The sequence below is a fragment of the Tetrapisispora phaffii genome, chromosome 10 (assembly GCF_000236905.1).
Source record: "Tetrapisispora phaffii CBS 4417 chromosome 10, complete genome".
In the NCBI taxonomy this organism is placed as follows: domain Eukaryota; kingdom Fungi; phylum Ascomycota; class Saccharomycetes; order Saccharomycetales; family Saccharomycetaceae; genus Tetrapisispora; species Tetrapisispora phaffii.
In genome coordinates this window covers 340,216-359,825 of record NC_016529.1, presented here as the reverse complement: position 1 = coordinate 359,825, position 19,610 = coordinate 340,216, and the positions used below count along the sequence as shown (strand labels likewise).

At 32.6% G+C, this 19,610-nt stretch overlaps 9 protein-coding genes across 9 annotated transcripts; 4 read left to right on the top strand and 5 right to left on the bottom strand.

Annotated features, from left to right (window-relative positions):
- Nucleotides 1–263: 263 nt before the first annotated feature.
- Nucleotides 264–1,198, bottom strand: TPHA0J01560 (40S ribosomal protein eS10; the record flags this gene model as incomplete). Its single annotated transcript, XM_003687363.1, has 2 exons — nt 264–529; nt 1,147–1,198. 2 exons carry the CDS (start codon nt 1,196–1,198, stop codon nt 264–266), a joined length of 318 nt encoding a protein of 105 aa, XP_003687411.1.
- An 812-nt stretch (nt 1,199–2,010) lies between these two features.
- Nucleotides 2,011–6,576, bottom strand: YPK9 (putative acid anhydride hydrolase; the record flags this gene model as incomplete). Its single annotated transcript, XM_003687362.1, has 1 exon — nt 2,011–6,576. One exon carries the CDS (start codon nt 6,574–6,576, stop codon nt 2,011–2,013), a length of 4,566 nt encoding a protein of 1,521 aa, XP_003687410.1.
- Nucleotides 6,577–7,194: 618 nt separating this feature from the next.
- Nucleotides 7,195–8,163, top strand: TVP38 (Tvp38p; the record flags this gene model as incomplete). Its single annotated transcript, XM_003687361.1, has 1 exon — nt 7,195–8,163. The coding sequence occupies one exon, from the start codon at nt 7,195–7,197 to the stop codon at nt 8,161–8,163; it is 969 nt and encodes a 322-aa protein (XP_003687409.1).
- Nucleotides 8,164–8,322: 159 nt separating this feature from the next.
- RTS2 (Rts2p) lies at nt 8,323–9,060 on the bottom strand (the record flags this gene model as incomplete). Its single annotated transcript, XM_003687360.1, has 1 exon — nt 8,323–9,060. The coding sequence occupies one exon, from the start codon at nt 9,058–9,060 to the stop codon at nt 8,323–8,325; it is 738 nt and encodes a 245-aa protein (XP_003687408.1).
- A 332-nt stretch (nt 9,061–9,392) lies between these two features.
- On the top strand, nt 9,393–10,499 carry OMA1 (metalloendopeptidase; the record flags this gene model as incomplete). The annotated part of the gene is made up of 1 exon (XM_003687359.1): nt 9,393–10,499. One exon carries the CDS (start codon nt 9,393–9,395, stop codon nt 10,497–10,499), a length of 1,107 nt encoding a protein of 368 aa, XP_003687407.1.
- Nucleotides 10,500–10,661: 162 nt separating this feature from the next.
- On the bottom strand, nt 10,662–14,129 carry PRP16 (DEAH-box RNA helicase PRP16; the record flags this gene model as incomplete). The annotated part of the gene is made up of 1 exon (XM_003687358.1): nt 10,662–14,129. One exon carries the CDS (start codon nt 14,127–14,129, stop codon nt 10,662–10,664), a length of 3,468 nt encoding a protein of 1,155 aa, XP_003687406.1.
- Nucleotides 14,130–14,654: 525 nt separating this feature from the next.
- Nucleotides 14,655–15,308, top strand: MRPL20 (mitochondrial 54S ribosomal protein mL58; the record flags this gene model as incomplete). The annotated part of the gene is made up of 1 exon (XM_003687357.1): nt 14,655–15,308. One exon carries the CDS (start codon nt 14,655–14,657, stop codon nt 15,306–15,308), a length of 654 nt encoding a protein of 217 aa, XP_003687405.1.
- A 285-nt stretch (nt 15,309–15,593) lies between these two features.
- TPHA0J01490 (uncharacterized protein) lies at nt 15,594–16,070 on the bottom strand (the record flags this gene model as incomplete). The annotated part of the gene is made up of 1 exon (XM_003687356.1): nt 15,594–16,070. The coding sequence occupies one exon, from the start codon at nt 16,068–16,070 to the stop codon at nt 15,594–15,596; it is 477 nt and encodes a 158-aa protein (XP_003687404.1).
- A 543-nt stretch (nt 16,071–16,613) lies between these two features.
- On the top strand, nt 16,614–19,593 carry TPHA0J01470 (uncharacterized protein; the record flags this gene model as incomplete). Its single annotated transcript, XM_003687355.1, has 2 exons — nt 16,614–16,881; nt 17,246–19,593. 2 exons carry the CDS (start codon nt 16,614–16,616, stop codon nt 19,591–19,593), a joined length of 2,616 nt encoding a protein of 871 aa, XP_003687403.1.
- Between the last annotated feature and the right edge of the window lie 17 nt (nt 19,594–19,610).

The following is a 19,610-nucleotide window of genomic DNA, read 5'->3' as shown; positions in this document are numbered from 1 at the left end:
GTTACTACAATCTATTATAATTATATTTAAGTGCAATAGAGAGTTATAAGAAGGATGTTTTTTAAAAACTTTTTACTTCAACAATATTATTTTGTTTTATATTTAATATATTAATTTAAAGACAATATATAATGACAATAGCTGTCAGTAAAAAGAATACTTAGAATTCTTCACTTTTTATTCAACCTAAAACAAAAAGATAGAAAGAAGGCTATGAACGTAAAAAAAATGTCTTAGAATGATCTAATCCATTTTCGATACGATTAGTATCTTCTTTGTTGTCTTTGTGGTTGTGATCTGTCTTGCATGTAAGTACCTGGAACAATGTGTTCTGGTAAGTGTAAGTAATCTCTCAAGTATTCAACACCAGCTTCAGTTAAGGTGTAGTAGTAGTGTTGCCATGAGAATTGAGTCTTGACATAACCTTTAGAGGTTAAGGATTGTAAAGCCTTGATGACATATAAGTTCTTGGTGTCAATTTCTTCGTGCTTTGGTTGGTTGAAGTCCTTCTTGGCAACAACAACACCTTCTGTTTATAAAATGATATATCAGCATTTTTGTAACAAAAATACAAATATAAAATATGTTAGTAAAGTTATCCTCTTCGATTGGAGTTTATTTGGCGGATATAATGAATGTCGTAAGTATGATTATTGAATTGTTCAGTTCGAAATATAGATAAAAAAACACCAAGTGTTACTACTGTAAAGTTTCACTATTCAGATAATCTTAAAATGATTTTTTTAAATGGATTAATAACGTGCTCCCAGCTATAATGTATGGTTATAAAATCTCTGCTATGAAGACAATTTTCATTAACATCCAGAAATGTCTGGTGATTGCAATTTTTCCCTTGATAAAGTATTAAATAGTATTTGATCAACTGTTCTCTTCACTTCATATATCTTAATCACAGGTTTATGATACATTCCTAGCGTTTTCAATAATGAGCATTTGAAGCCCTGAACTTCTCGCTTCAAGACATTACAAGGTTCCTAACACATATATACAGAGTAGCTTGCATCTTAAACTCTTTCACTTCTAACGCTTTCCAACACTAAACTTGACAATTCTTTCTTCATATCAAACTATCACTCATATCATAACAGCACACCATCATTAATAAAATTGAATTTTTTTGCATACCTTGAAACAAGTATCTGTGGATCTTAGCTCTATCTTCCTTTGGCATTAACATTTTGACTGGTGTATCTTTAATGTGTTCGACTGGTCTCTTAAATAATGTAATAACCACTCAGAAATACATCCAAGACATATATATAAATATACATATATGAGTGAACCTCTTCTTCTAAACAAACAATATATACTTTTAACATAGTTTACAATCGCTAAACATTGGAAATGCAGTACGTTCTCTCAATCGTTAGCATGGGAACTAGAACTAACAGCAACAAAACCTTTACAATTACACACTCAATAGTACAGAATAAGATTTCAATGTTCATTACTATTGCTTACTATAATTCATTATTGATAATTAAACCTCTAGCAGTGCATGTATGTATGTGTGTATGTATGTAGGTGTGTATGCATTAGCATATTCAATAGTTAGCATATTCATCATTTGGCGATGAGTCTGCCTTGAACTATTTCAGAATTTGAAACTTTTTAAATTTTTTGCGTCGCTTGCGATTTTTTGGAAAAATTTCAAAAAATAAGGCCACTTACTCAGGGTGTTTCTCTCTTTTTTTATCAGTCATTGGGAAACAGCCCGACAGCCAAAATTGTACTTCTTGCGAACAAATCTCCACGCAGCGATCGGAAAGCAATTGTGTGCGGTGTGGGTGTTGTAAAAATACAATTAAGTTGGTGTGTGGGTGTAATTAGCAGTCACTCGAAATAACGACAGTAATTGATACTGCCATGATGGATGCTAAATGATTGGAATACTTTTTATTCTGGATACACAAGTATATATATAAATGAGTTCATTGATATAACTATGGGTTCGTGTATGTGTGTGTTTGTGCATAGATGTACAAACTGTTATACGGTCTCGACACACTGCTGGGATCTTAAGATATTTTTATATTTCTTATTGCTTTGTTTCTTCTTAAAGATTTGCTTCACATAGTTAGGCAAATATAATTGTACAAAGTAATTTGCTGTCACTAGTAGCAATATCAATATTTTGAATTTTGATGAAATCTTGGTTAATTGTAATAGCTTACCCAAATATGAGTCCGTGTTTATCATCATTAATACCACACTAATCCAAATTGACACTGATGCATCTAATATAAATCCAATGTTCTTTGACATGGGTTCCCGATATGGTGGACCTACTGATAATACAAGTGCTGCAATGACATATTGGAAGTTTGAAACAAAAAATAGTACAGTGTTGTCGGAAGACTGAACAACATCGTCTCCTCCAATAGTTGGTTTGATGTACCATGGTTGGTTTTTCACATAAATCCATGGGATGAGCTGGAAGAACAGTGATATTGTTATACTGATAACTAATGGCCACAAGATTTTAGGGGAGACTAGATTTGCAGAAGGTCTCTTTTTATCTAAACGGTCGTATGGTTTTGACCATGACATAAAGATGGCTAACGGTACTATCAAAAATAGGTCAATATATAAAAATTGAAAATCACCTAAATTTGAACCACGACTGTATAGAATAGTGATAGTGATAAATTGAATAGCAGAATATAAGCTCATATATTGAAAACATGAGAAAGAAGTTACTAATGAGGCTCGTCCTTCTTTGATAATATCGAGTACGCAACTGATATCGAATACTTGCGAAGTAAAAGGAGCTGCAACCGACGCTTCTGCTTCGGATAATGATATACCTACATCCGCAGCTTTTAGAGCACCACAGTCATTGGCACCATCTCCACAAAATCCAACACAATAATCTAATTTTTGCAATTGCTCCATTAATTCATGCTTCTCATCAGGTGACATTCTCGCATATATAGATGCTTTTAACAATATTTCGTTTTTATACTCTTCATCTATAATCATGATATTATTCTCATTACGAAATACAATTCTAAAAACTTCACCACTGACACCAAGTGAATAGTCTTTGCAGTCATCAAGTGGCTTCAATGTATTTACGTCTAACTCATGTTCAGGATTATCAATATCATTCCAAACAATTATTTGACCTCCATCGTAATCGGTGGTGCATAGAGATGGAACATATATTCTCGAAGTTTGAACCAGTCCAGATTCCCTACCCATACAGACAGCAGTTAAAATATTATCACCTGTACACATTAATGTTCTGATGTTCGCATCTTGAAGCGTTGCTAGTGTGGGTTGTGATGCAGGTTTGAGTTTATTTTCAAAAATTACAAAACCCAAAAATTCTAAATTTGACTCAACCGTTTCCCTTGCAACACGCTGTGAATATAACCAAGTTCTTTTTGGTAACATTTTACCAGCACAAGCTATCACTCTAAATCCATTATGTGTATAGTGGTACAAAATTTCATCAAAATTAGATGGAATTGTATTCTTATTGCATAATTCTAAAATAACTTCTGGGGCACCTTTGGTGAAAGACCAATACAAGTTTTCATTACTTGGCTTTACGATCACACTCATTCTACGCAGTTCCGGCATAAATTCGAAGCTTCTTAATATTCCGATGAAATTATTGGAATCATGCTCTATAAATTTGTTTTTTGGGTCTTTGCTGTTAGGATAAACTACAGCAGGAATTATACCAGTGTTTTCTGGAAATAATTCACCTTCATATCTTTCTTCATATGATGAATGAAAAGTCTTATTTTTGAAATCTTCTTCGAATAACCAGCCAGTAAACTTAAACATCTTATAATCTAAAGGATCTCCGATTAACTCACCATCAGCATGCCTCAAAGAATGACATGTTAAAAGAGAAATCAAGAAGTCACGACTTCTAGAATCTGATGGAGAATTACAGTCCTTCAATGAAAAGTTAGTAAAGATATCATAGCCATTTTCAATTAAAGGCGATAACATATTCTCAGTCTCTGATGGTAATGAAATATGAACACCTAATACATCCAACTGATCTTCTGTTAATGTACCTGTTTTGTCAAAACACATGACATCCAATTTTCCGGCAACATTTACTCTTGTTGGTGAAATACAGAATATACCATTTTTCTTTAATCTACTGAGAGCAAAGCTTATACCAATAGTCAAAGTAGCAGGAAGTGCAGGCGGCACCACTATAGTTATAATATCCAGCGCTCTTAATATCATAGTCTTTTTGTCCAAATTTATTCGTAAAAATTGAATACAACTAATTAAAAAGCCAAATAAAGCTATAATTGTCATAAAGCCAATATATTTGAATGAATCAGTATAAAATTTAAATCCAATAGGTCTAGGAAAAACCATTGAACGTACAAGTGAACCCTTAACTGTCGAAAATCCAGTACGAACAACCATTGCTAGAGCAGCATTTTCTCCCGGCGTCACTTTCGCTCTGATTATTTTTGTCCCGTTGAATAAGAATGATTTCGATACAAAATTACTTATCTGTGAATTGATCATATCATTTAGTAATTGAATTATGGTTTCCTTTGTTGCTTGTACTTTGGAAACGGGAACAGATTCTCCTGTTAACATTGATTCATTAATTATACAATTACCACTTAATAAGATTGCATCACATGGACATAATGCTAAAGATGGGTCAGATATTTCAAATATATCACCAGGCACCAATTCAAAAGATTTAACATTCGTCCAGAATCCTCCTCTCAAAACACGGACATCACAATTGAATGCAGATAGTTCAGCCAATCTTCTGGAAGTTTTTTTAGTTTCCATCAAGCTATCTATTATCGAAATTAATGATATTAAAAAGATGCAAAATGCGTAATAATAATATTCATCAATGGACCAAAGTAAGATGGAGAAAATTTGAAAAACATAAAACGGATGTAAAGTTTCATCAAATAATATTTGAATTGTACTTTTCATTGACAAATTAATTTGATTTTTTCCAAATGCGATTATTCTATCCTCTTGTGTAGCATTTGATAACCCTTTCTTAATGTGGTCAATTTCTAACCATTTTGGATCTGTCCAATTATTGTTAGTTTTGAAAAAATCATTAACAGGTGAATATATGAATGAGATATACCTGTAGTTAAAAGATATTAGAATGGGAATATTGGGATTTGCTTTACAGGCATGGTAAAAGTTAAAGTCATCGGTTGCCTCACCGACAGTATCATAATACACCTCTTGTGGGACATGTAATATTGTCGTTAGCAGTCTATTATACCATGCACGCTGTATTTCAATTATTGACAAATCACCTAACTCACTTTCTACCACCACCCATTCGGATTTAGCTAATTCTGTAGGTATACCAAAAAAGCTCACTTTGTAACTCGGGATCCATCTCATTAATAAATATGTCATGCCAAAAGTTAGCCAGCATAATGCAATGTATAACAAATAAAAAGGTTTTGATGTTTTGTAACCTGCAATACCAATCACCAGATCCTCTTCCGCAATATAGAATCTTTGGAACTTATTAATAGGTGGGTAATCAGAGTAAAACTTTTCATGATATTGAGGTTTTAAGTATTCTGCATGCTGTAGATTTTGCTTTTTGTTCTGATAATCACTGTAACCACTTTCTTCAACTTGGTTGGCATTTTCAAAATCGTTATCACTCAAAAGTGAGGAATCGGAAGGGATTCCTATTGAATTACTAGAAGATCTATTATCTAATCCCTCTTCAGACTCGTTTTGCAATTCGTATGGTATTCTATCTCGAGTGGTATATTTCGAAGTGTCTGATGATGAATTGGTAAAGGCATGATACATTTGTGGTACCTCCTGTTCTCTTGTGGAGAGGCCCGCTTCATACGCTCTAGTCTGTTCAGTATCTAGTAAGTGGTTCTTGTGGGCGCCGCCCGATATATTGTCTAGTTTGTTGTGTAATTGATTTTCTACAAATGAGCCATAATTACCTTGATTGTGGACTATATCTGAAGTAGATGATTCTGCAGAACCTCTTCTAGAATGCATATGGCTTCTCTGAAAAGATGATCTTCTGGAGTTCAATCTTGAGTTTCTTATAACATTTTGTTCATATACTGGTACCATATCCCATTCGATATTATAATCTAGATTTTGTAAAGTGGAAGATCCTTCTGCGTTACCCACTTGTTCCTCAGAAAAAAACTTAAAATTGGATATCTGTTCTCTACTTTTAGAAGGTGTTTTTGAATAATTTTCATTATGTAATCTGTTTTCTTGACTATAATTAAAAGAGCTCCTATTGTCTGCATCGTCAAGTAGATTATCTGCTTCGGTAGTTCTCCTTCCTCTTATTGATTCGTTGTTGTTACCACTCTGTTGATTATATGTACCAAAAGCTGAATTAGACTGGAATGAATGTGGATGATGAAATGATAGCATCGAGCTAGGCACCGTTTGAGAAGTTGCACCATCAAAAATTTCAGCTTGATTTTGATCCAAGATATGAGCAGAAGTTAATGTGGTAGAAGTTGATGTTGTTCTAGCAGATGAAAATGACGAACGATGGTTCATGTTATTTCTGTAGTCATTGGGTAACATGTTGTATATTTATATTATGCAAAGTGATGTTATTCTCTGATATCTACCCCTCAAAGACAATATAAAAGTCGAACGAATTACTTTAAAAAAAATATGTTGTAAATAGCACGACTGTTTTTAAGTTCAAAGCTTCAGTGTATGCACAAGAGCTATGTTAGCTACCAAAGTGTCTCTAAACAACACAATATATTTAATTTGCAATGAAATAAAAATGGTTAAACCCACTAGCAATTAACACTTTGACTTTTTAATTAATTAAAGGAAGCAGGATAATAAGTCATCAATACACCCCCTATATCGTATCAATAACCGTATTCAACTTGTTAAAGTAGTTGTTCTTGGAAATATAAAGATTGTAACATCGGCTCTTTCATTTATATTTATTATATTCTTTTTTTTGACCTTTAACATTTTAAGTTGTCCCTTTCCTTGTTGAAACTGAAAAAATAACAGATATCCTAAACTAATTCAAATAATTAAAGGTTCAGATATTAAAAGGGTATTGTTCAGTTAGATGTGTGTTTGGTTAGCATTAGAGAGTCTCTGGTTAAGAAAAGGTAACTATAGTATTTGTTGTATTTGAGTTTACAAAGTATAAGCATTCAGAGAAAATATAACATGTCACATTCTAATGAAAATAGTAATGGACATAATCAAACTACAAGATCCAATGGTAATGCGGATGAATTCGACGATTATTTTAGGGATTTAGATAATGAAATGGACGCTGGGAATGATGGATTTGATGATGACTTTTTAGATATCTACAATTTAGCCCCAAGAGATCGTTTAGTTTATCAAGCCAAGAAGACAGTTAATCAAATATTAGGTCATTTTTATGCATTGCCTATATTTCATAGAATAATAATTATTATATTATTATCTGTTGTTGGTTTATTGGGTTTCATATTGTTAATATTCCATGAGAAAATCTTAAATAAATTGGTTAGCACTTCCAATGAATTGAAAGAAAGTTGGTCAACAACTTATATTTTATTCTTCCTAATATTCCTAGTCTCTTTCCCACCGTTAATTGGATTCTCATTGATATCTACAGTAACAGGTATCATATATGGTATATCTTTCCATGGTTGGAGTATATTAGCTTCCGGTGCTGTTGTCGGATCTGTCTGTTCATTTGCTGTATTTAAAACCTTTTTTCATGATAGAGCTGAAAGATTGGTACATATGAATAGTCGATTTGAAGCATTTGCATCAATCTTACAAGAAAATAATAGTTATTTCATCTTAGCCTTATTGAGATTATGTCCGTTCCCATATTCATTAACAAATGGTGCTGTGGCAGCTGTATATGGTGTCTCCGTAAAGAATTTTGCAATTGCCAACATTATCACTACTCCTAAGTTAGTCATCTACTTATTTGTAGGTTCAAAGATCAAGAATTTTAGTGAAGCTGAATCAGCTGGTACAAAATTATTAGATGTATTCAGCATAGTGTTAGCTTTGGCGGCATTAGTTGCTACTGCATGGATTTTATATTTCAAAACTCAAAAAAGGTTTGCTCAATTACAGAGTCAGCGCCAATCCGGCAACCATATCTCAATAGATCCAACATTTGAAATATAAAGAAGATATTTATTTAGACTTTTGAACAGCTTAATGAAGGAATATTATATGTATGCAGTGTATAGATGTTATTATGTCTAACATATTTATATAAATTCTACTTCTATATATGCGATTGTCCTCAGATTTTAAATAAGGTATAAATGTAATGTAATTATTTCATTTCTTCCCAAAGACATTTTTCTTCGATTTCTTGGTTTTAGGTTTATTGACCTTCTTAGTTTTTATATTAAATGTTATAGGAACACATTCCATATTCGTATCTTGGTCTTCATTCGATATTATTGTCTCTGTTGATTCCTGAGTATCCTCTCCAGACTTAGCATTGTCAATACCTTCAGCTATTTGTTTCATAAGAACTTTTTGAGCCAAATTTTGTTCTAACTTTTTATTCTGAATTAATTCATCCAACCTTTCCTTCCTTAGCAATGTCTCATAACTATTATCGATATAACTGATCATTGCTTGACCTAGATCAATTCTATCACTGTTTGTTGCTAGTTCATCAATCCCATGGACCCTAATTTTCCCAGTTTTACTTAAATGTTGTAAAAATTTATTTAAAGAAGTAAATTCTGTTGCATTCATGTGTATATGATGTTTATCTTGAATAAATTCATTATAAAATTTATTGGCACTGATTTTTTTTTCACCATGATTGTTCCTTAACAACTTTAAGAAACTTTCTTCAAATGATTTTGAAAACCCTTCTATATCTTTCTTAGTCACAGTGGATATTTTTTTTAAATGGTGTGGTGACTTTATATGCAATTTGAATCCATTATCATCTCTACATTGCTTCTCACATAACTGACAATAAAATTTCAGTTTCTGTAAGCCTCTGATCTTCATCTGCTTATTCAAATAGGATGCAGACCCAACTTCTGGTTTTGCCATGGTGGTCCGTTCAAATTATATGTATTTACTTATGTTTTATGTTTACTACATGTTGTAACTAGTACTATGCATCTGTGCATATTTGCAGTTCCCATTTCTTAAATATCTCAAGCAACTTTTCAAGGTTTCCATTTAATTAATAATTCAATGACACTTATAATTTTTCAGATGCTTAAACTTTTCATAAATTAACCTCATCACAAACAGTAAAACAAAAGGTTATTAAAATAATTCAGTGTTAGTTCAGTGAAACTATCTCCACAGCAGCTAATATTGCATTACAGAATATCTCCTATTCTATCAAGAGACGATTACTTTAAATTTAGTCCATCATGTTTAGTTGTTTACTGAGAAATAAGGTAACGATCGCTAGGCCGTTAAGAACAACTCTGAATAACCAAGGGAGATATAATCCTAGTGTGTTGAGGATCTCGCAAGGTTCTTACTCAAGATCATATAGTAGAAATTATCGATATGAAAGGTTTAATAATGCTGATCAAAGAGGTTTGACACTTTCGAATATTATTTATGACAAAAATAAAAGGAAATATGTTTATTATGCCGTCGGTGGGTTTGCTGTATTCTATTTCATTAATTTAAAGAAAGCTCCCATTAGTGGACGTATGCAATTTATCTGGCTTCCAGAATGGTTAGAATTAAAAATTGGTAAATACTCATACAACTCCATAATTAATCAATATCAGCAACATATTTTACCGCCTAATAATAAATTGACAAGAAAAGTAGAAAATATATTTTACAAAGTACTAGATGCCTCCATAAAAGACCCAGAAATTGATAACTCTAAAATAAATAGTGTTAAATGGGAAGTTCACATAATAGATACCCCAAATGCTTCGCCTAATGCATTTGTCCTCCCCGGTGGTAAAGTGTTTGTATTTACATCAATTTTACCTATTTGTAAGAATGATGATGGTTTAGCAACAGTCTTATCCCATGAGTTTGCCCATCAACTAGCTAGACATACTTCAGAAAATTTGTCCAAGGCCCCAATTTATTTTCTAATAGGGTTACTTATGTATTCTGTGACAGGAATCAATTCAGTGAATGATATTCTATTGGATGGTTTACTGAGGATGCCTGCCTCTAGGAAAATGGAAACTGAGGCAGATTATATTGGATTGATGTTGATGTCTCGAGCTTGCTTTAATCCAGAAGAGGCTGTGAATTTGTGGGCAAGATTTTCTGAATTTGAGAGAAGACATAGATTAAAATCAAATGAAATAACAGAATTTCTGTCCACGCATCCTGCAAGTGAAAGAAGAATAGAAAATATGCAAAAATGGTTACCAAAAGCAAGAATTGTTTATGAAAATTCTGACTGTGCGATGACTAACAATTTCTATCAAGGGTTCACGCAGTCAGTGTTTGGTAATCCATCGTCAGGACCATTTCTAAGAGATAATAAATTTATGTAGGTTAAATTAGTAATTCTGTGAATAAAATATTGAATATTAAGAAACGATATTCATAAAACAACATACTGGTAAATAACTAGTATTACAAATATTTTTTATGCTATATGTACAAGTAATAATATAGATAACATGTGTGAAATTAGTTCAATTAGGCAAAAAGTTCTATAATGGTCGTCTCCTTTTAAAGCCTATATTAACTTTTTGGTCTTGGATATTTTGTTTCCTAGGTATTGTGTTTTGTTTATTTCCTGGAATGTTTATTATCTTATTATTTTGTATCTTCTCGAATTCTAAATTTTGTTGATGTTTTATTTCCTTTATCTTTATATCCAAATCATCAAAGTCTTCATTATCATTAGTATGTGCATAAAACCCATTTGAATCATATGTCGATTCTTTGATCCTTTTGATATTATACATTACTAGACCATATTGCATCAACCAAAATGGATCTACAGCAGTAACACAACAAATATATTCCTGTGAAGTTACTAATAATTCGTGATAAACAACATAAGGTGGCAAATCAGCCAATCCAAATAATGCACTCGTAGGGTGTAACAGAAGATCTATACCGGTTTTTAGATGTGTATACTTCCCAAGACCTGAAATTTTGGCAGATTGATGTGTATATCCAGAACAGATACATTTCCTTATGATATCCCAATCTTTCCCAACTGATGTAATTTTAAAACTATTTCTTTTCATGACTTGAATTAACTGAGTCCTAATATCTAAAGCTCTCACTAATGATCTGTAATTAACAAAATTTTTGTTACACCATTTATGTGAAAATTTGTTACTTTTCCATTGTGAAAATACATTTAAAAGGGTTAAGTGATCAGATTCTGGAACAAAAAACCTTGTCCTTGCTTTATCTGATTCTTCTTGTTGTTCCTTTGGTCTCTGAAATATCTGTGAAACAGAAAGTAAAGAAACAATTGTAAGTATCTCTGCTGAGCACCCATACGTTATAGCAGTTAATAGCATCTTTGATAAAGAAGGAAGAATTGGAAATTTTGCCATCGCACTCCCTAGAGACGTTATATTACCATAATTGTCCAATGCACCAATAAACCATAAATCATATAATGATGATAGTAAGGTCTGTAAAGGAGGCTTATCGATAAATGGAAAATTCAATACATTGTTGATACCTGCTGATTTCAACATTAATATTGTATTTGAAAGATTGGTTCGCTGTATTTCTGGTATAGCCTGAGGATACATATCCTCACTCGCGGATTCCTCTGTGTATAAACGATAAGCAACACCAGGTTGTGTACGGCCAGCTCTGCCGGATCTTTGAGAGGCGTTTGATAAGGCAATTGGTACTATGGATAGACTATCTAACCCAAGCTTAGCGTTAAATACTTTCAATTTTGAGTAACCACAATCTATGACATACCTTATTCCATCTATAGTCAAAGATGTTTCCGCAATATTAGTTGCAATAACTATCTTTCTCTTTTTCCCATGTAAATTCTTAAAAATTTTGCTTTGAACATCAGCTGGTAGAGCAGAGTAAATTGGAAATATCTCTAAGTCATCAAATTCATCCATCTCTTGGTTGTTATATTTTTTTGCATATACTTCTTTTAACTTTTCTTTTATAAAATAAGAAGTAGCCTCGATATCTTCTTGACCTGTCATAAATATTAATATATCACCGCTATCCAGTTTTGTAAACATATGGGTTTTAACAGCTTGTAAAACTGCTGCCTGCACGTAATCAGATACTGCATGTTTTGAGTATATTAATTCAACTGGAAAAGTTCTACCAGGTATTTTGAATTTGGGAGCATTCCCAAAGAAATCAGAAAATTTTGTGGCATTTAATGTAGCTGACGTAATTATTAATTTAAGATCTCTTCGCTTCGAAAGAATATTCTTGAATAAACCCATTATTATATCTGTATTTAATGAACGTTCGTGGGCTTCATCAATAATTATAGCACTGTATCTTTCTAGGTCGTTATCTAAAAGAAATTCTCTTAGTAATATACCATCAGTTAGAAATTTAATTTTAGTCTTTGCCGATGTTTTGTCTTCAAATCTGATCGAATAACCTACTTCATCGCCTAAATTAACGCCTCTTTCAACAGCTACTCTTTTGGCCACAGACATTGCAGCTACTCTTCTTGGCTGCGTACATCCGATCATCCTGTTGGTTGAGCAATATCCATCCTCGAATAAATACTGAGCCAGTTGTGTAGTTTTACCAGAGCCAGTTTCACCAATTATAATTACGACTTGATTTTCTCTAATCAATCTTAGAAGGTCTGGCCTCGTTTTATATACAGGTAGTGATTTTCTAGTCTTTTCTATATCTTCTGTCATTTCAACTTCTGCAGCTGAGCTAATATTTTCCTTATCTTTCACATTTTTCCTATTAGCATCTGGTTGAGTATCTTTGATGCCAATAACTTCACCCAAAGAGGTACCAGCGATATTTGCCGACTTTCTATTCTTCTTTGCTTCATTCTCTAACTTCCTCCTCTGAGCTACCAGAAAACTACCTTTCTTTGCATTGATGGAGAATTCACTCTCTGGGTTTCTAAATGGATTGATAAGAATATCAGTGTCGTTTTCCAATAAGGAAGTTGAAATTAACTTTTCTGATGCACTGGAAGACGTCTCGTACTGTTTAATAAACGACGGTAATAATTCTTTTCGTTTTTCTATTGGTAAAGGCAATAGTTGTATCTCTGAGTTCAAATTGTTATTGTCAGTTCTATAATTTAAGGATCCCGTTCTGATATTTTCCGGAATAAACTTCTCAGTACCTAATATGTTGTCAGCTCCAACTGCATTTCCATAATCATCATCGTGATTATACCATTCGCGTTCATCTTCTAAATTATCATCCTTATTTCTCAAATCATCAATTACTAAAAATTCATTATCGCTTTCATCAATGTTTTGTTTGTTATTCACATTAGACATAAAACTTTCCGTATGTGGTATTGAGATATTATTTCTTAAGTCGAAATTATCCTTACCTGACAATCGATGTTTAGACTGCTTCACAACTTTTGAATCAGCATACTCATTCAATTTCATGGCTTTACTCTTTTCTATCTTTTTGAAGATTATCTTTTTGTTTGGATCTTCACTTTTCATTTGCAAATGCCTATTGAGCAATGTCATATTATCGTTACCAGCATCTTCATGCTCGTCTTCATCTTCACTTTCATAAATATTACTTCGTAAAATACCTAACTTTTTATTCCTTAAAGTAGAAGATGGCCCTAAGCTTTTCTGGTTTTCAGTATCGAGTTGTTGGATATGTTGCGTAATAGTTTGTGATCCGGAATCTGATCCAGATTCAGATTCAGATTCAGATTCAGAATTATACGATGATACAAGCCCTGTGATTTTTGCAGAGATAACAGATGGATCTTCATGCATCTTAATCAACTTTCCATGCAACTGTTTCAAAAATTCACCTTCATCTTTGAAGTTCCCCAAAGAATTACAGCTTGACAAAAACTTATCCAAATTGTCTTTATTGTTCACAGCTAGTCTCTTCAAAGTATATATAAAGTTAGCAGTAACATGAGATGTAGTCCTTCCTTGCACAAGTTGGATTAGCTCATCTACCGTAGAGTCCTTGTTGTCAACCATCATAGATAGACCATAGTTTATATTGCGGCCTCTAATTAAACAACCTAAGCGTAAAAGTGAATCGCAGTTCTTGCTTAATTAATCGTCTGCAACAATATAAGACCATAAGTGCACTACAGTTATCATTATTCCAATATATTATATGCCTTTAAACTTCTCATGTCAATCTTATTCAATCGTTTGTTATGACTTCGATCTTTCATCGACTTTTATGGCCGAACCTTTTATTAACAACTTTTGATATCTGAAAGGAACGTATAATATATACGATATAATAGTAACTTCTTATAATGATTTATATAAGACCTGTGTAATTGATGACATGAGAATTAAATCATTGGGATAGTACAGTTTTCACAGTGATCATCGATTGGCTTTTGCAGTTGTTTATATAGGTTAATACAGAGCAATTCACTACACTTCACGGATAGAGCAAACGATAATTTAATTGTGTTTGTATTCAAGATTGTTAGGGCATTTTGCAAAACATTTCATTAATATAATAGTAATTCTTTTGATTTCAAGAATATGCAACGTTTTACTAGAGCTTTCAACTCCAGTTCTAGTCATTTGAAAGATTTATCTAGATTCATTGACAAGTCGAAAAATATTGTCATTAATGAAACCACTAAGATTCCTACTTTGAAAGGTAGTCCCACCATATATAACCCTAAATCATCTGCATCAAACTATAAAGGTTATCTGAGGGCTAATATCCAACCTGGTTTGTATTTCAATAAAGCTCAATCTTCACCAACCGGTTCTATTAATATTGAAACTTATCCACCAATGTTTTTAAGTAAGGATGACCCTAGAGCAAACGTAATCAAACAAGTTGCAGAGAATGATCCGTTGGCTGTTAAGAATATTGAAGATGCTCCTCCAGTTTTAATTAGTAAGAGTACGAGCAATTCGAAAGATAAGAGATACCACTTGAAGCCTGAGCAGATTCAAGAAATAATAGAATTGAGGAATGCAAATCCGGAGAAATATACCAGGAAAGCCCTGGCAGCACAATTTCAAGTTTCTCCATTATTTATATCCATGGTAGCATCTGCTCCAATGGAGAGGCGATTAGAAATGCAGTCTCGTTTGGTTATTATTAAATCTAAATGGCACATGAAGAAGGCTATCGCTAGGGCTGATAGAAGTAAGAGAAGTAAATTGAAGTATAGAGCTTAATTGGCTTGGTTGAAAGTGAAAAAAAAATATAGGTATTCATAAATTGTATCTGTATATATTGAGGAAAATTCACAGGGTTAAATCTAGTGAATTTTCTAGTGTCTCATGTAAATAATATACATAATTATTAAAATTAAAATTTTAGTTTAAATAATTTAGTTAAGTTCCATAAATAGTTATCCTTGATGTATAACATTGAATATTATTATTAAATTTGCGAGGAATATTGGTCCCGCATTTTATATTTCATATAATTGACGTTCAGAATGCATTTGAGATTGTAAATTACCATTCCATATCTGCTAGAATTTCAAACTCTTCATTTATTCTAAATATAACATCTCTGAATTTCCTCATCTCTGCGACATCGATAAATCTTAATTCCAATAATATCTTCACATTGAGGTCACAATTCATCCTAATTTGATAGAAGGATCTCTTTGCAACGATATTTTTGGCCATGGACTCGTAATCGGAAATGATATCAGTTGAACAGAAAGTCAATACATCCTGGTTCATAAGAGCACAATCAGATTTATTCCAAATGAAATTCAACTGGAACTTGTGTGTCATGTCCCTGTTCTCATTAGATGTCTCAAATAACTCTTGCAAATATAAATCACCTGCAAACAGTCGTACGCTGCCGATATCTTCTGGTCTCTGAGTCACAGCAGATGGAAATGGTAGCACATTATACAATTCACAACCTGTAAATATCCACAATTTACCATTTGAGTAATGTACCTCCTCAACAGGACTCATACTAGTAAAGAAATAGCAATCCCCACCGTTATGTTTTATGTATCCAAAACTGAAGATTAAAGTATACTATCAGAAAAATGCCCACCACTAACATTTCATTCCTGAGCAAGTAATATCAATGCAATAAATTCAACAACTGTAAGATACCACTAATCGAATCATGCAATTATAATATATTTTAAATAGTAAGCAGCGACATACTTGCAACGTTTCAATGACAAGTGGAAATAATTGTTGCACTTTACCGTTTGTCCTTCATCTGACCTTATCACATCTCATCTCATCTCATCTCATCTCTGTTTGTCATAGATAAGCTTGACATTTCACCTCAAAGCTTCGAAATGAGCTTCGAAATGAGAAAGTGAAAAATAGTTTGAAAGCTATATCAATTCAGTTACAGCTATTCTAAAAGATAAAAGAGTAATATAAATGGTACAAGTGTTTTATGTTATGCCATTTATTCTTTGATATTGTGTTTCTATTTTTATTTTGAGTTGTTTATGGTTTTGAAATTAGTAAAGATAAAATCAATTACGACTGACAATGGTAGCTTATAGTGACGACGATGAAATTGATTATGAGAATGAAACTCCTGATTTCCATGATGAACAAGATTTAGATGATTATTTGAATGATGAGGAGTATGATCTAATGAATGATTTACTTCCTCTAGTTAGAAATGGAATGGAGGATTTCGACGGATGGAATAATTTTGATTTGAAACTGGCTCTTTTCGACAGTGACTTTAATACAGAAGAAGCTTTATCATTATTAATGAAAGATTTTAAGAAGAAGAAAACCAATAGTAGTGGTATGTATATCAATAATAATAATTTATTATGTTTAAGTTGCTTTAAACATTTCTTCAGGATTTATTAACCTTTTTTTAGAATGTGACTTTTCTCATTCTCGAAGTGTATTTTATGTCTAGTGTTATCATTCTATTCCTTGTATTTGGATGTTTTATGATGATACTCAAATAGAGAATTGTTAGTGCAGATATTCTTAATGAACAGATAGTTTAGAGACATGTGGGAAAATCAGGTTCTTTAAAGGGAAATGGTCTAGTTAATGACATTTTAATAGTGTTCGTTTATTAACAATTAAGTTTTACAATTTGGAGAATGTATATTTGTATATTTTCTCTTATTATTATGACATATGGTTTTAATAAGAAAGTGATGCAATAAAATTAACAAGTTTAGCGTCTATAGCAAAGCAAAAAGCACAATTGAATAAAATACAATCTAATAGAGAGAAACCAGAAACTATGGAGGATAGGCCAATGACGTTATTAGAGAAACTAAAGAGTAAGAGAAATCAAAATACAGCTGGAGCTAAAATCTCAAATGATGTCTCGCAAAGCAATCCAGCTATGACTTTAGCTGAAAAATTATCGAAATTTAAGACTAGAAACGCAGAAACCCCCAAAAAATCTAATACCCTTGTATCAAAATCAAATGCCATTGAACCTAAAGTTACTTCCAACCGCACTACCTCTAGCAAAGAAGCACCAGCTGATCCATTGATGAAATCGACTGAAGTAATGTCATTGGCTGAAAAGCTTAAGGCATTGAAGCAAAATAAATTGGATGCAAAAAAAGAGTCGAAACCTGTAAATAAGAATATTAAAAGTGGTAATTCCGAAGAATTAAAGACAGAAAGCATAGACCCTAACAATGTATCACAAGTACCTTCATCAGACAATGTTTGGAATTTTATCCAAACTTTTAACAAAGAACTAAAAATCACACCTTACCTTAAGGGTTTAACTAGTGACTTAGCTATATCTAACTTCATTATCGGAAATTCTGGAAATTTTGATGATAACACTGACAAATCTCATGATAATAGACAAAAAAGACAAAACGAGAACATATTTGCACCTTTTTTTCCTAATAAGAGAATAATTACTAACAATTTAAATAAAAAATATACAGTCAAACAAAAAGTTATAGAAAACTTCAATAAGCCAAGTCCTGATGATATTATATTAACTGCTCAAAAAAATGCATTTAATCAAGTGCAAGAAAATGTAAGTAAGCTAAAGATTTCGGAAGACAAAAAACCTGACGAAATAGAGCTTGATGGCGATGACTCGGATGAGTTTGGCTCCAAGAAAGAAGAGCTAATTTCTAAATCCTACAAGAAGGCAGCTGTTGCAACGAAGCCTAAAACGCCAATCGATATAGAGAAATATATAGAAACCGTCAAGCCACATTGTACATTTGTTGTTTTAGGTCATGTTGACGCTGGTAAATCAACATTGATGGGGAGATTACTATACGATATTGGTGCTGTCGATTCAAATTTGATTAGAAAATTAAAAAGAGAAAGTGAAAGCATCGGTAAAGGTTCTTTCCATTTAGCATGGGTCATGGATCAAACTAATGAAGAAAGGGCAAGAGGTGTAACAGTCTCTATTTGTACAAGTGACTTCGAAACAGATAAATCTAGATTTACTATTGTCGATGCACCAGGTCATAGAGATTTTGTCCCAAGTGCAATTTCAGGAATCTCACAAGCAGATGTAGCTATTATAACAATTGATTGTGGTACTGATGCTTTTGAATCTGGTTTCAATTTGGATGGACAAACTAAAGAGCACAGTTTGTTAGCGAAAAGTTTAGGTGTCAAACGTTTGATTGTGGCAATGAATAAACTAGATAGTGTTGATTGGTTTGAAGGCAGATTTAACCAAATCCAAAGTGAATTGAAAATATTTTTTGATGATATTGGATTCAAAGAAGAACAACTTGATTGGGTACCTGTGAGTGGTTTGACTGGTGAAGGTGTCCATAAAATTGCATACCCTACTGCTCAAAATTGGTACAAGGGTCCTACACTTGTGGGACTTTTAGAAGAGGCTAGTGAAAAGGTCTGTGAAGTTTCTTATAATGAAGTTATTGAAGAACCATTTTTATTTTCTATCCTGGAAGTTAGCGAATCGAACAAACATGAAACTGGTGTCATATCAGGAAGAGTTGAATCAGGTACGATTCAGCCTGGTGAGACTATTACTATATATCCATCCGAACAAAGCGTAATCGTGGATAAGATTACAGTTGGAGATGGTAAAGCTATTCAGAAAATTGCAATTAAGAATGATTTCGTATCAATTAGGATACGTAATGCATTTATTGAAGATATTCAACCTGGTGATTTATGTGCTTCTGTTGGGTTTGATATCCCACCAACTCAAGATTTCAATGTGAATCTATTAACCTTTAAGCTGGATAGACCAGTTCTTCCTGGTACTTCATTTATGATGTTTAGAGGTGTTTGTGAACAGCCGGCCAGAATAGGTAAATTAATATCAAGTGTTGATAAGAAAGATCCAACAAAGATATTAAAGAAAAAAATTAGGCATTTAGCTACTAACCAAGGCGCAATAGTTGAGATTTTATTGACAGAAAAAAAGAGATGGATTCCATTATTATCTTATAATGATAATAAACATCTAGGTAGAATCGTATTAAGAAAAGATGGTAGGACGATCGGTGCTGGTATTGTGATGCCATAAAAACTTTATATTTTATG